General features: G+C 36.2%; 1 protein-coding gene across 4 annotated transcripts in view; it reads left to right on the top strand.

Annotated features, from left to right (window-relative positions):
* itga7 (integrin subunit alpha 7) overlaps window positions 1-12,148 on the top strand; it is a 49,510-nt gene extending 37,362 nt beyond the window's left edge. For 2 of the 4 annotated variants that reach the window (XM_011474857.3, XM_011474858.3), the window contains exons 14-25: window positions 610-725; window positions 1,946-2,132; window positions 2,211-2,285; window positions 2,379-2,458; window positions 2,534-2,611; window positions 2,773-2,875; window positions 2,968-3,183; window positions 4,686-4,814; window positions 4,942-5,055; window positions 5,359-5,457; window positions 6,333-6,458; window positions 10,790-12,148. In XM_011474857.3, coding sequence (XP_011473159.1) covers window positions 610-725; window positions 1,946-2,132; window positions 2,211-2,285; window positions 2,379-2,458; window positions 2,534-2,611; window positions 2,773-2,875; window positions 2,968-3,183; window positions 4,686-4,814; window positions 4,942-5,055; window positions 5,359-5,457; window positions 6,333-6,458; window positions 10,790-10,945 — 1,479 coding nt within the window. In that variant the 3' untranslated portion in view covers window positions 10,946-12,148. Of the gene's footprint in view, window positions 1-609; window positions 726-1,945; window positions 2,133-2,210; window positions 2,286-2,378; window positions 2,459-2,533; window positions 2,612-2,772; window positions 2,876-2,967; window positions 3,184-4,685; window positions 4,815-4,941; window positions 5,056-5,358; window positions 5,458-6,332; window positions 6,459-8,762; window positions 8,928-10,280; window positions 10,404-10,789 lie in introns of all 4 variants that reach the window. The other 2 variants (XR_002290195.2, XR_908788.3) reach the window with 2 other exon arrangements.
* Window positions 12,149-13,039: the final 891 nt, after the last annotated feature.

Below are 13,039 nucleotides of genomic sequence, written 5' to 3' on the forward strand. Positions count from 1 at the left end.
CCTCGTAGTTCATCGTCATTCCACTAGGGGCAGTAGAAGGCCTTTTCAAAATGGCTGCTTCCATTAATCTTAAATGCCCTTTCGGCAGGAAACGTTTTGCTAATTTTCAAAACTTTTATGGCGATGAAAACTCATCTATTGTTGTTCATTAAAAAAATCTTGCTGTGTTGAAATAATGTAAAATATGTTGATAATTAATCCTTTATAACACAGTTCCACCATGGTAAAAATGTGTGGCTCAAATTTGAGACAGTAGGTAAATAAGTTGCTTTTTTCCTCACCGCTCATGTTCATATTTTTGCAAATTAAACTTGTAAACAAAAAGTTACCAAATCACTCAATGAATTATAATTAATACATATCTATATCTTGCACAAAAAAAGCAATATTGCAAACATTTTCTTGTGGATTTCATCAAAGAGATTAGAAAACATCTAAATTCGCCAAAAATGTGAAACTATGTGATGGAATGGGCTTTGCAGGGTTAAAAGACACTCAAAAAAACCTGATTGTTCTTTTACCTTTTTAGTTTAAAGGAAACAATTTTTAAACCAATTTTATATTTATATCAAAGCATTTCAAAACATTGACATTTGTCTTAATCCAAAGGTAAACTTCCTTCGTGAAGGTTGCGGCTTGGACAAAATCTGTCAGAGCAATCTCCAGCTGAAGTACCAGTTCGGGACTCGACCTCTTCACTCTGACCTTTTCACCCCTCTGCCAAGGTCAGTACCTGCACGTTTTTCTGTTAGCTGTCAATACTTCATGCTGTTTTCCTAGTAAAAAAGGCTTTGTATCTGCAAATCTTTTTAAATAAAAAAAGAAGAAGCTTGTTTTAACTTTGGTAATATTCTCACATCACATCAGGTGGTTCTAGTGATCTCAACTTTACGACAAAGTATAAGGGCCACCCAAAATCTAAGTAAAAACTTAAATAGATTTATGACAATAAAAATGTTAGTTTAACAATAAAAAAGTGATAATATTATTAGGAAAAAAGCAAAGATTTATGAAAATTAAGTTATAAAATTATCAGAAGTTATAATTTTAGGAGAACGAGTGAACGAGTAATTTTACGAGAATAAACTTGTAGAATTATAAGTAAATGAGTCAATATTTTACCATAATAAAGTTATAATTTCATTTATGAGAAAAAAGCTTCCTCACTAAGAAAAATATAAACAACAAAAAAAGAACTATGTTTCAGGATGAGAGACGTAGAACGCATCGAAAGTGGTCCTTCTGCATTGGCTTCGCTAATAAATTCAAAGTCAACTTTATTTATATAGTACTTTTCCTGCTAAAAAGCATCTCAAAGTGCTTTACATAATAGAATAAATAATAGTAAGATAAAATACCTAAGGAAATACTAAGTCCTTTAATGAGTCACATCATATTATTGTTAGTATAAGTAAATTGAAAAGAATTTGCAGCAAACTGGGTCTCTTCAGAAGAAGATTTTTGATCCACAAGGAGCCGATTTCTGGCCATTTATGCCATCAGCAGTATAGTTGAAGAAGTCCAAATGCATTATAGCACATAGATTCTTCTGTTATGGTAATGATAGGATATGGTATGACATGATGATTACGAAATCGCCATAAGAAGCTGCATTGTTGCATTTATTCAGCATGCAATGTGGATGGAGGCTCACACAACCAACTTTGTTTTTGAAAAACCATTGGTTTTTCCTTGTAAAATTTCGACTCTCATAATTTTACAACGTTATTTTTGTAAAATTACTAAGTTTATCACATCATTTTAAGACTGGCCCAAATACTACGTCATACACCTTAAAATATGACAGTAAATATTTGAAATAAGACGAAGAATATAAATCCTCTTAAAATAAAGTCATACTTAATTTTACTTGAGAAATCAGCTTTTTTCTATTTATATTTTATTGTAGTCATGATTTTAATTTTTTCTTTGATTTCTTTTGAAGAGATGAGGATGGCATGCAGGTGTTTTCACTGTCAGACCACCAATTGGTGGTTCTGGAAATCACCGTCACCAACAAACCCTCCGACCCTCATCAACCCGAGGATGATGGCGACGACGCCCATGCGGCCCAACTCCTTATTTCACTTCCAAACACGCTGTCATATTCCGGCTCCAGGGTGCCTGCAACGGTTTGTCCACTATAAATGCGATGACACTTAAAAAAGAAACAAAACTGTGTTCTTCAGTATTTGTGTGATATTCTTCAGATGAGATGCCAAGCAAACCAGAATGGTTCTCAGGTCGAATGTGACCTGGGAAACCCCGTCAAACGCGACACTAAGGTAACAAACAGCCTTCAGCCTTTCTTTTCTGTGTTCATACATGATTTTACTAAAAACTTTTTTTTTACAAACATTTAATGTTTTCTTTCTCAGCTGAAATTCTCCATCAACCTGAGTACATCCAACATAACCCTTGACACCACAGAGCTTACAGCAGATCTCCTAATGACAACGTAAGGCCAGATCCTCTTCCTGCACACCTCAGCCCGCTGCACATGTATTTATTTTAATCATTGTTTTGTCCTCAGTTTAAGTGAGCAGCCTGACCTCGTCCCCATCACTGCCACTGCTAAAGTTGTCATAGAGCTCCCTCTGTCTGTCAGTGGGTGAGTACATTTTTTCCATAAACTGTGTGCTGATGAATGCAACTTTTCTTGGTTTTACACTTTGATACATCACTTTTTTGTTCATTGGTTTAGAGGAAATGTCTTTTCTTTAAGCTGCTAATTAAATCTTTAAAAAAAAAGTTTTTTATTGTTTACTTTAGACTGGCCCGTCCTCATCAGCTGTTCTTCAGTGGCTCTGTGAGGGGAGAGAGTGCCATGACCACACTGGAAGACATTGGCAGCCCTGTAGACTTTCAGTTTGTGGTGAGAAAACTGTTTGTCCTGCAAAAGTACAAGCAGTGAGTTAAATAATTAGACATTTTTATGATGTGCCCATTTTTATATTCTTCTGAAAGGTTTCAAATCCTGGAAAAGCTCTTCAACCCTTTGGTACGGCCTTCCTCAACATCATGTGGCCATATGAGCTGACGAATATGAAATGGCTCCTGTATCCAGCCAACCTGACGTTTGAGGGCCACTCAGGCCAACACTGCTACCCCTCAGGAGCCTTGAACCCTCTGAAGCTCCAGAGCTCCTCACTTGCTGAGCTTCTGCCAACTGCAGACCAGAAGGTGGGTCTCATCCACATCTTCTTTACTCCTTCTAGTGCAGGACTTAATTGCTGGAACCTGCTGGTTATTCATTTTCAGTTTTATTTGTAAAGTGGTTCAATATTGTACATTGAACAAAGTAAATATATATACTTATACATATATATACATAATCATAATACAAAAGTAAATATGAGACACCTGTGTTTTTGTTCACATTTGTCATGAGATGAACTAAAAGATTTGAAATATCAACAATTACTCCCAAAATATATGTTTTACAAATCTGTCTAAATCTCGGAGAAAAAGCGCTTCCATCCCACCTCACAGGTGTGCCATATCAAGATGCTGATTAATGTACAGGTGTGCCTTAGACTGGCCACAATAAAAGGTCACGCGGTTATGGTATGGGCAGGTGTACGTTATGGATGAAGAATCCAGGTGGATTTCATTTATAGTATTTTTTTTTTTTTTTTTTTGAATGTACAGAAATACTGTGATGAGATCCTGAGACCCACTGCCGTGCTATACATCCAAAAACATCACCTAACGTTGCAGCCTAATAATGCACTGCTCCATGTCGCAAGGATCTGTACAAAATTCTTGGAAGGTGAAAGCATCCCAGTTCTTGCATGGCCTGCATACTCACCAGACATGGCACCCTTTCAACACATTTGGGTTGCTCTGGAGTAGCATAAACAGGTATACATACTTGTATTTAGGTAGATGCGTAGACAGAGTGTTCCAGTTCCTGCCAAAATCCAGCAACTTGGCACAGCCATTGAAAAGAAATGGACCAACAATTCAAAGGCCGCAACTGACAACCTGATTAAATCTATGCAAAAGAGATGTGTTGCACTGCATGACAAATGGTAGTCACACCAGATACTGGCCGGTTTTAGAGGCTTTTTATTGGGGCCAGTCTAAGGCACACCTGTGCAATAATCATGTTTGTATGTATTTAAATGTATTGTTTTAATAAATCATTAACTTATCTTCAGAAGACAGTGGACTCATAAATAATTGTTTCAAAACGCTCATATTAATTAGATTTTAACTTCGTGAAATCGATGACGTCATATCCGCTGTTAAAAAAAATTAGTGAGCACGGTGTCCCAATTTGCTGTTACAATTCAGGGCACTATATACCGGTAGTACTGCACAATGTAGTTTTTTTGTAGTGAGGGGTTAGGGTGGGAATTCGGACACAATCTCTGTCTCATCAGCATCTTGATATGCCACACCTGTGAGGTGGGATGGATTTTTTCAGCAAATCAGAAGTGCTCACTCTCACAAATTTAGACAGATTTGTGAACAATATTTGAGATAAATGGTTATTTTGTAGAAAATGTTGAATTATTTAAACTTGGAATCTTTATCTTTCCACACTCATTTTGAAAAAGTAAATTGTGGTTTTAGCTTTTGGGTAAGTATCTTTACATCTATTAACACGTTTGCATGTAAAAGAGTTTAGCTGAACTTTTAACACTTTTCTTATTGCTCACTGAACAATTGTCTTCCAGCTGAGTGCAGACCATCGAAGAACCCGGCGCTCCTACCCAGAGGAAGAAGGTCACATGACCACACAAGGTTCCACGGAACGACCCTCACCGGCTGTTGCAGCTTCAGAGAGACGCAAGTCCCTCAAACTGGTGAGAAGCACAACAAAAGTGGAATAAAAACCTCAAATACATTGTAAACTGTTTTTTTTCTTTTCTGATTTAAGTTGTTATCATGTGCTTTTCAGTGCTCTACACACCATATTCTTGTGTTCCTCAGGATTGTCTGCTGGGGTCGGCTCGCTGTGTGCTGTTCCAATGTGCTCTCCACAGCTTTACAGGACAGGCTGTCCTCAAGATCCACGCCAGGCTCTGGAACAGCAGTTTCATAGAGGTGCAAAAGATAAACAGTAAAATGGTCTTTCCTGCTTCTGTGTGCATTATTCTTCACATGGGTTCATTCTCACAAACACTAATACAATGAAAAAGAGAGAAAAGTAAGAAAAGAAAGAAAAAAAAAGTTAAAGGAAACAGCACATTTTTAAAAGGTTAAATATTATAAAAGATCCTAAGATTAAGTACTTTTATTTTTATTTTTGTGATTTTATTAAGAATAAGTGTTACATTTAAGAAAAACAATCTAAATTGCTTATTACTCACAAAATATGAAATCATGTTACCATTATCTCTTCTTCAGGAGTACCCAACAGTCAGTGCATTGGAGCTGGTGGTCAGAGCCAACATCACTGTGAAGTCCAGCATCAAACATCTGGTCCTCAGGGATGCTGCTGCACAGGTACAGCATTCTTACTTAAAGAAAAAAAAAGGTCTTATTATGTTGATTATTTAGCAGATGTATGCGTTTTTGGCTAAATTTGTATCCCAATATACACCTAAATACAACAAAACCACAATTATGAAAATGCAATCAAAACGTACTACTCATCACTTATTAAAGACCCACTTCAATGAAAATGTTGTTTTTCCTGTATTTAACATGTTATTGCAGCTTTTTTCTCATGATGGCGAACATATAGTAAAGAATTTTAGCTTAACTGTGTGTCTGAGTATTTCTTTATACAAATTGTGATTGATCAGGAACAGATAAAAACCCTCAGTTTAAATAAGCTCTCAGTTGTGACGCAACTGAAATGGGCGAGCCAAAGTCTCCCAGCTCAGCTCCATTCTCATGGATCCACTTATAGACAAATACCGGTAGATCCATTAATGTCTTCACTTTCCTCGTCTGAGCTGACATCTGGATCAAAACTGTACGGCTGAATAGCTTTGATATTGCTTGCTGCTTTTGTTCCACCGCTTATGTTAGGTTGAGGTTGTGAGGGGCTGTAAGCTAACGGGAATAAGTGCAAACAAAAGGATGATGGGATACTTCTGTGCCAGCAGTCCCGCCAACAACTTAGACATGCATCTCTAATGAACTCCTGCTGCTCTACAAACAATATTGAAAAAGAAATGGCACAGGTTGTTTGATTTAGCTGAAAATGGCATAATAATAATTATTATTATTTTTTAAATAATAATGAAAAGACTACCTGGAATGGTTTATTTGATAAAAAATATAGTTGGAGTGGAACATGATTTACTTAATTCAAGTACGAATAAAGGCTCCCTGCATTATTTTTGATGTTCTGAATCAATCCATACCTCCAGATTCCAGTGATGATCTATCCTGAGTCTGGACTTGCAGACCAGTACTGGATCCCCTGGTGGATCATCCTCATCGCTGTTCTGGCCGGCATCCTCCTGCTGACTCTCCTCGTCTGTATACTGTGGAAGGTATCACAAACCACGCTCATTTCCCGCCTTTAAATCTTGAAAGTTCCCTTTCTGTATCAAATTTGTAAACAAACTCAGTTTTCTTAGATAACAATATTATTAATAATTGGTGATAAACATGAAAGGATAAAGAAGTTTGACAAACTTAAATTATTTTATTGCACATTCTATTCATCAGTAACATTTTCAGTGTTGTGAACTTTTTTATTGGGTCAAATAAGGATCTGCTTAAGTAAATGATAAACCAGGTTGTGAATTGGAAAAATTGACGTGGAAAAAAAATGGAAATTTGAAAACAGTTTTAAACTTGAAAGTATACATTGTAAAAATACGATGCTGTATTAAGGCCACCATAAAAATAAATAAAATAAACACATTAACTAGAATAAAGTTGTAAAATAACGAGAAAAAAAGTTGCAGTTTTAAGAGAATAAAGTCATAAAGTTGTAAAGGAACAGTCAAAATTTTACTGGAAGAAATATTAGAGCGATGAGTAAAAGAGTCAATATTTATAAGTTGAGGAATTAATGTAATTAAAGTTATATATTTATGAGGCAAAAGTTTGTTTACTAAGAAATATATAAACAACAACAAAAGTAGCAATATCTTGTTTTATTATGAGAGACGCATTGTCCTTCATTCGGCATTTGTTTCACAAATAAGGACAGCATCATCTTATTGTAAGTATAAGGACATTGAAAAGAATTAACAGGAAACTGGGCCTCTCCAGAAGAAGATTTTTGATCCACAAGGAGTGGATTATTGACGAGCAGACTTATTATGCTGTTAGCAGAATGGTTGCAGAGGTTCAAATGCATTATGCTGCATAGATTTCTATGATAAACTTAATCCTCATGGCATCACCATAAATGGCTGCATCATTGGATTTAGTCGACATGTGATGTGGATGGAGGCTGGCACAATCCACTTAATTCTCTTAAAAGCATGGCTCTTTCTTTGTGAAATTACAACTTTTTTCTCATAATTTTATGTCTTCATTCCCATAAATGTATTCATTTAGTCATTTCATTTATGGTGGCCCCAATTCTCAGTCGTATAAACATGAAGGAAATATTGAAAATTAGAACAGTTTTTTTCCCTCACATTTTGTTTTCAATCCTCAATTTTCTGTTTTCAGATCCGTATTTTATTTGGGGGTGGGACTTTGAGCCTACTGGCTACCGGAACATGATTGACATAAGCTGATAGAGGTTATGCTGACGTCATTTCCTCTGTTATCAGCGCTGGCTGTGTCATCCGTCCACTGGCGGTGCCAACAGCAAATTTACAATCGGATTTTTCCTTCTGATTTGACTCCAAACTTTTATTTTCTAAGATATTGGGATTGATCCAATATTAATACAGACAGTTTATTGTCTAACAAGTATTTTTGATTTGATTTGATTGATTTGATTTACTGATTTATTTCAAGCATTGTAGTCAAAGCAATAAAGAATGTACACATATTTATCAAACTCATTACAGAAATGTCGAAATTCAAAGATTAAAAAGACAGAAAATAAACCAAAACAACAAAGTTGCTTCAATCACATTTGCTTAAATAAATCCAGTGATCATTAACTAAAGTCAAGTAGAACTTGAGTTATTGCTTGAAAGGAGTGGGAAGAAGAGAATTTATATAATCCCACCCCTACTGAGTTAATTCATTTCATAGTTTTAAAGCTTTTTTAATCCAGTTCTGATCAGATAGATTCTTTTCAAGTAACAAAATTCAGTGTCTAGTAATAATTGATTATCTTTAGAGAAACCTTCATTTATGATTTCAGTAAACAGTAACGGTACAGATATGTAATAATCATTGATTATTATTAAGGGTTAAGTGTGATAAACATTCATCCCGAAATTGTTTTCGTAGATAATCTTATGTGATATAAAAATAGAGGTGTTCATTCAGAGCTTTAGTTGAGTAAGAGAAGAAAATACAGGAAAAAAAGTACTTTTTGTTCTTGGGTAAGTGCAGTCTTACACCAGGTTTACTTCTCTATTTCTGTATTATTTTTTGTTAAATTTTCACATTTTTGTCAATTGATTTCTCCAGGTTTCACAAAAACTTTTCCCATAACATGAATTTACACATACAACTTCTTTTCCATTGTTATCCGCTTGTATTTCCTTCCTTTTTTTTCCTCTTTTCATCTCTCTGCTGGCCTGAAATTATTTTCTTCCCTTGCAGTTGTCCTTCATCTTTTTTGTCTTCTCCCACCTCCACTGTGACCTAAATCTCTCTGTTGCATCTTCTTTTTTTCCTTTCATCCATTTCCCTGTGGTGGTCTGATGCCCCAGTGTGGGTTCTTCAAGCGCAGCGAGCGGCGCCCTCAGTATGAGACGGAATACTACCGCGCCCATATGGGGGTCCAACCCTCGGAGGTGGAGAAGCAGGCGACTGAGCTATAAAATGAAAATTTTGTCCCTCAGGCCTGCTCTCCCCTCCTCCTCTCCCTCCAAGCGGTAAAAATCATCACACAGAGTTGTTGTGCTGCTCGATCCACTCTGGTGTTCTGGTGCTCATTACAGAATGAAACCAGAACCACACTTAGATTACATCTATGATGGCAGCAAAACACCAAACCAAGAACTGATGCCTCAGCTAAATTCAAGCAGTCCCTCTAGGTTTTTCCATGTTAAAACAAGCCATATTTATCTAAAATATATTTCTGCTAAAACACCAAACCAGTGCTCTGAAATAATGCAATCCTTAAAAATAACAAATTGTAAAATTTAAGAAAATATATAAGGGACATTTGTTGCTTAGTGTTTCACTTGTCAGCTATTAACCAAACCAATTATAACTTGTTTTCAGCAATGTTTTTACATAGAGCAAATTATTCTGACCCTATTTCTTAAACTTAAATGAAATAAACATAACTGACACCAGAGCCCACTTTAAAGACACTTTAAAGCTCACTCTACTTTTCATCTATTTTCAAAGCGTTCCCAGTGGTCTTTTGGTTATATTTATGCTGTTTTTAGTCCAAATTAAGAAAACCTGTATTATTCTCCAGTACAAAGTTCCTACAGAGCAGCAGAGGTTCATTAGAAATTCACCTCTAACTTGTGGGTGGGCCCATTGGCATGGAGCAACCCCACCCCCCCTTCCCCGCGGAGCAGGGAGCAGGGAGCTTGTGGACCGCCCAGTGTATTTTCTATGTAACAAATACAAGCTTTTTCAAACAGCATTTTGTTCCATCTGCTCCTGATTAACAACAATTTGAATAAAGAAATACTCAGAGATGCAGTTTTGAGCTTAATTATCTTTATATAAGTCCTCCAGCTTCAGAAAAATGCTACAAGACCATGTTAAAGACACCAAAAACACAATTTTCCTCAGAGTGGGTCTTTAAAGGTGTAAAATGTCAAAAGATTTTAAATATTTAGATTCAAAATTCTGGTAACAGAATAAAAGTCATGTTAACAGATGAATTGATTCAATCGTTTTAAAAGCAAAAACAAAAAAAGGGAGGAAGTTTAATATGAATGGTGCTGTTGACTCACCCAGTTTTGTCAGTTTGTATGGGTAAAAATGTATTATTTTGCCATTATTCAGGTTTGAAATTCATTAAAGTACATATTTACATTAAATTGGTAAGCATTTTAAATTTATTTAGCAAACTATGTAAAGATTACACTTTGAACTGGTGAGAAAATGTCAATAACTTTCACTTTTTTATTTAGTTTTCATAGTGTAGCACTGTGTGTTTACCTAATGTCAATTTTACCTTTCTGAATAGCCAGTTTTACTTGAAAAAAGACAATACCTAAAATAAAAAAGTGATTTTTAAACTGTTTATTTCAATGCCACAGGAGCCCTAAAACCAGGAACATTTAACGTCATCATCCAGGTTTTATGGGAACGTGACCCCAACAACCCTTATGTGAACTCCACATCTGTGACTTCCTACTATTCTTTATTATTTATCATTTTTGGTAGCAACACCCCTTATTCATTTTTGTAATGAAGCAGGTGCCTGTAACACCTGTAAGCTGTGTCCTGCCTCCGAGCTTTGCTGTGTGTGTGTTGTCCCGTTCCATAACCTACATCTGTTCATTCTGTCATCACCCCTCCAGAATAATTCATCTCTATGAATTATTAAATCAAATCTGACCAGGACCTAATGCCTTAACACCGGGTGCCAGAATGAACTTGTCACTGTGATCAATTGTTGCTTTTTTTAATGCTTTTCCTAATGGCACTTTGATGGGTTTATTTGTGTGCTAATACTCACCTGAAAACACAGCGCATGTCAGTTGGCTTTGGCGGTTTACGAAAAATTTTCTTACCAGGATTTGATCTCTCCTTCCTTTTCCTCCAGTGTGGCTTTTTCCGACGTGCTCCCTACAAAGACAAACTGCCTCAGTACCACGCGGTGAAGATTCCTCGCCAGGATCGACCACAGTTCCAGACCGAGAAGTCAGGAAGTGTCCATAAAAAAGAATGGGCCACGCACTGGAGTGACGGGACTTTGTAACTGGCTGTGAAGCACCGACTGACTAAACAACTCCACCACGTGTGGCCCTCTTCCTGCCTTTGCATCAGAACTCGTACATGCATAGTGGTGGCGTGTGATTGGGTTTGCCTTTTCCAAACTGTAGCGTGCTGAGGGCTTTCCTCGGAGAGAGTCTATTTAAACTCTGCTACTACTCTGATTTACATCCCTGACAGGGAGCGTTGACGCTTCCCTGTCTGTCATGGGTTTGGCTGGCAGATCAAGGAAAAGATTTGCACGAATTCACAAATATGTTGTACAATACGAGATGCAAGCAGAGACACTGGTTGATACAAACGCCACATAGTAAGGGACAGTTTTGCCTTAACAACTGTGAGACTGATAAGTTGTGTAGGCAAAGAATGCTTTTTCAAAAAGAAATGACATTTGGGAATTGTTCTTTAGTTAGCACTGGAAGATGTCAGAAATAAGAGTTGTGCTTTTTGTTAGCCGCAAAATCAAAAAAAAAATCCAAAACAATATATGTGTTTGCTCATTTTTCATCCAATCACTCAAGAAAAAGAAAGTTTTAAGTTTGTGTGTGTTGTTTTAACTTGTGGTTATATGTGTAGGCAGCTAAATGCTGCGTCAACTGCCTAAGGAACTTGAACGAGAACATTAAACCACAATGATGAATGTAATATGCCACGACTATATTCCTGCTGTTACACTAAAGGCAATTTTCTTAACCTATAACAGTTTAAAATTTGCAGACCACAGACACAATGTCATTGAATTTGACATAAAACACTTTTTGAATACAAAAGTGAAAACACAAACCTGCTTTCTTAAGATCTGGAAAAGAAAAGAATAACTGTTTCAGCATATCCTAAAAACATAAGGGTGTTCTACAAAACTAGGAGAATTTTCAACACAAAAAGTATCCTTCCTGCAATGAAGCAACATAGAGAGAGGGAAGAAATCCTCATGGAAATTGTTGGAACGTGACTTTTCTTTTTAATCCTTTCTGGGTCGATAATTTGGCTGTCGAGCATGGAAAGCTGGCTTGGTTTCTATGTATTGCTGGACAATCATATGTGACAACTGCATGAAGGTCCAGACCCCACCCAATTTTTTCTTTTTTTAGGACATTTATTTTATTTATATGATTTTTTTTCTTTTGGACTGTAATGTTTTAACACTGTAAAAAGAATAATTAATAAATAAAGGACTCCTTCAACTTTGGGTGTTTTGAGCTTCCAGTCAATAAATCTCAAAAGTTCCTTGTGTGTGAAGAAAAAGCTGCAACAGTGATCACTGGGTGGTGCCAAAACTCTTCGGTTTGATGATCACTGGGTGGTGCCAAAACTCTTCGGTTTGATGATCACTGGGTGGTGCCAAAACTCTTCGGTTTGAGAGTTAAAAAGTTGAATCAATGAGCAGAGGCCATTAGTTCAGCTTCAATGAACACTGTCAAATGAAAAATAGTCATTAGAGGCAAAACCCTGAAATAATGACGACAAACATGCAAAACAAGCTTTAATCAGAATCAGACCTTATAACTTTTTTGAATTTTTCAAAATGATATTAAGAAAAATCTGGGAAAAACAATTCAATTTAATTTTATTAATATAGCCCAATATTTACAACAATAGTCATCTCAATGGGCTTTATGACGATGATTGTGTAATAAACATGAACCATAAAGAACATAGTCATAGAATTCAATAGGTCAATTTACTAAACAGACTAAACCAAACTGGGCATCCCCCCAAAAAAACTTCAACATTGGGAGTTGGGTCATCTAGACCCACTAGACAGTGTGCTGAACCTTTTTTCTTCAATGATTTGTGATCTTCACTGGTGTCCATGGATTACATGAAATCTTTCCACCTTTATCCACCTTTGTCATGGTAGGGAGAACACGTCAATGTAAGGGTGGGGTCATCTAAGATAGCACAAGGGTTAAGAGTAGAGTGAATCCAATATTAGCATTAAAAGTATTAAAATAAAAAAAGAAAAGAATGTATATGATTCCTGATGGAAAGAAATATTGACAGTAGAGAAATATTTGGCACTAAAACCCTCTGCTAAAGTCCTGACAAGTTTTCAATAACCTTATGATGCTTCAAATAT

This window comes from Oryzias latipes, chromosome 5 (genome assembly GCF_002234675.1).
Source record: "Oryzias latipes chromosome 5, ASM223467v1".
In the NCBI taxonomy this organism is placed as follows: domain Eukaryota; kingdom Metazoa; phylum Chordata; class Actinopteri; order Beloniformes; family Adrianichthyidae; genus Oryzias; species Oryzias latipes.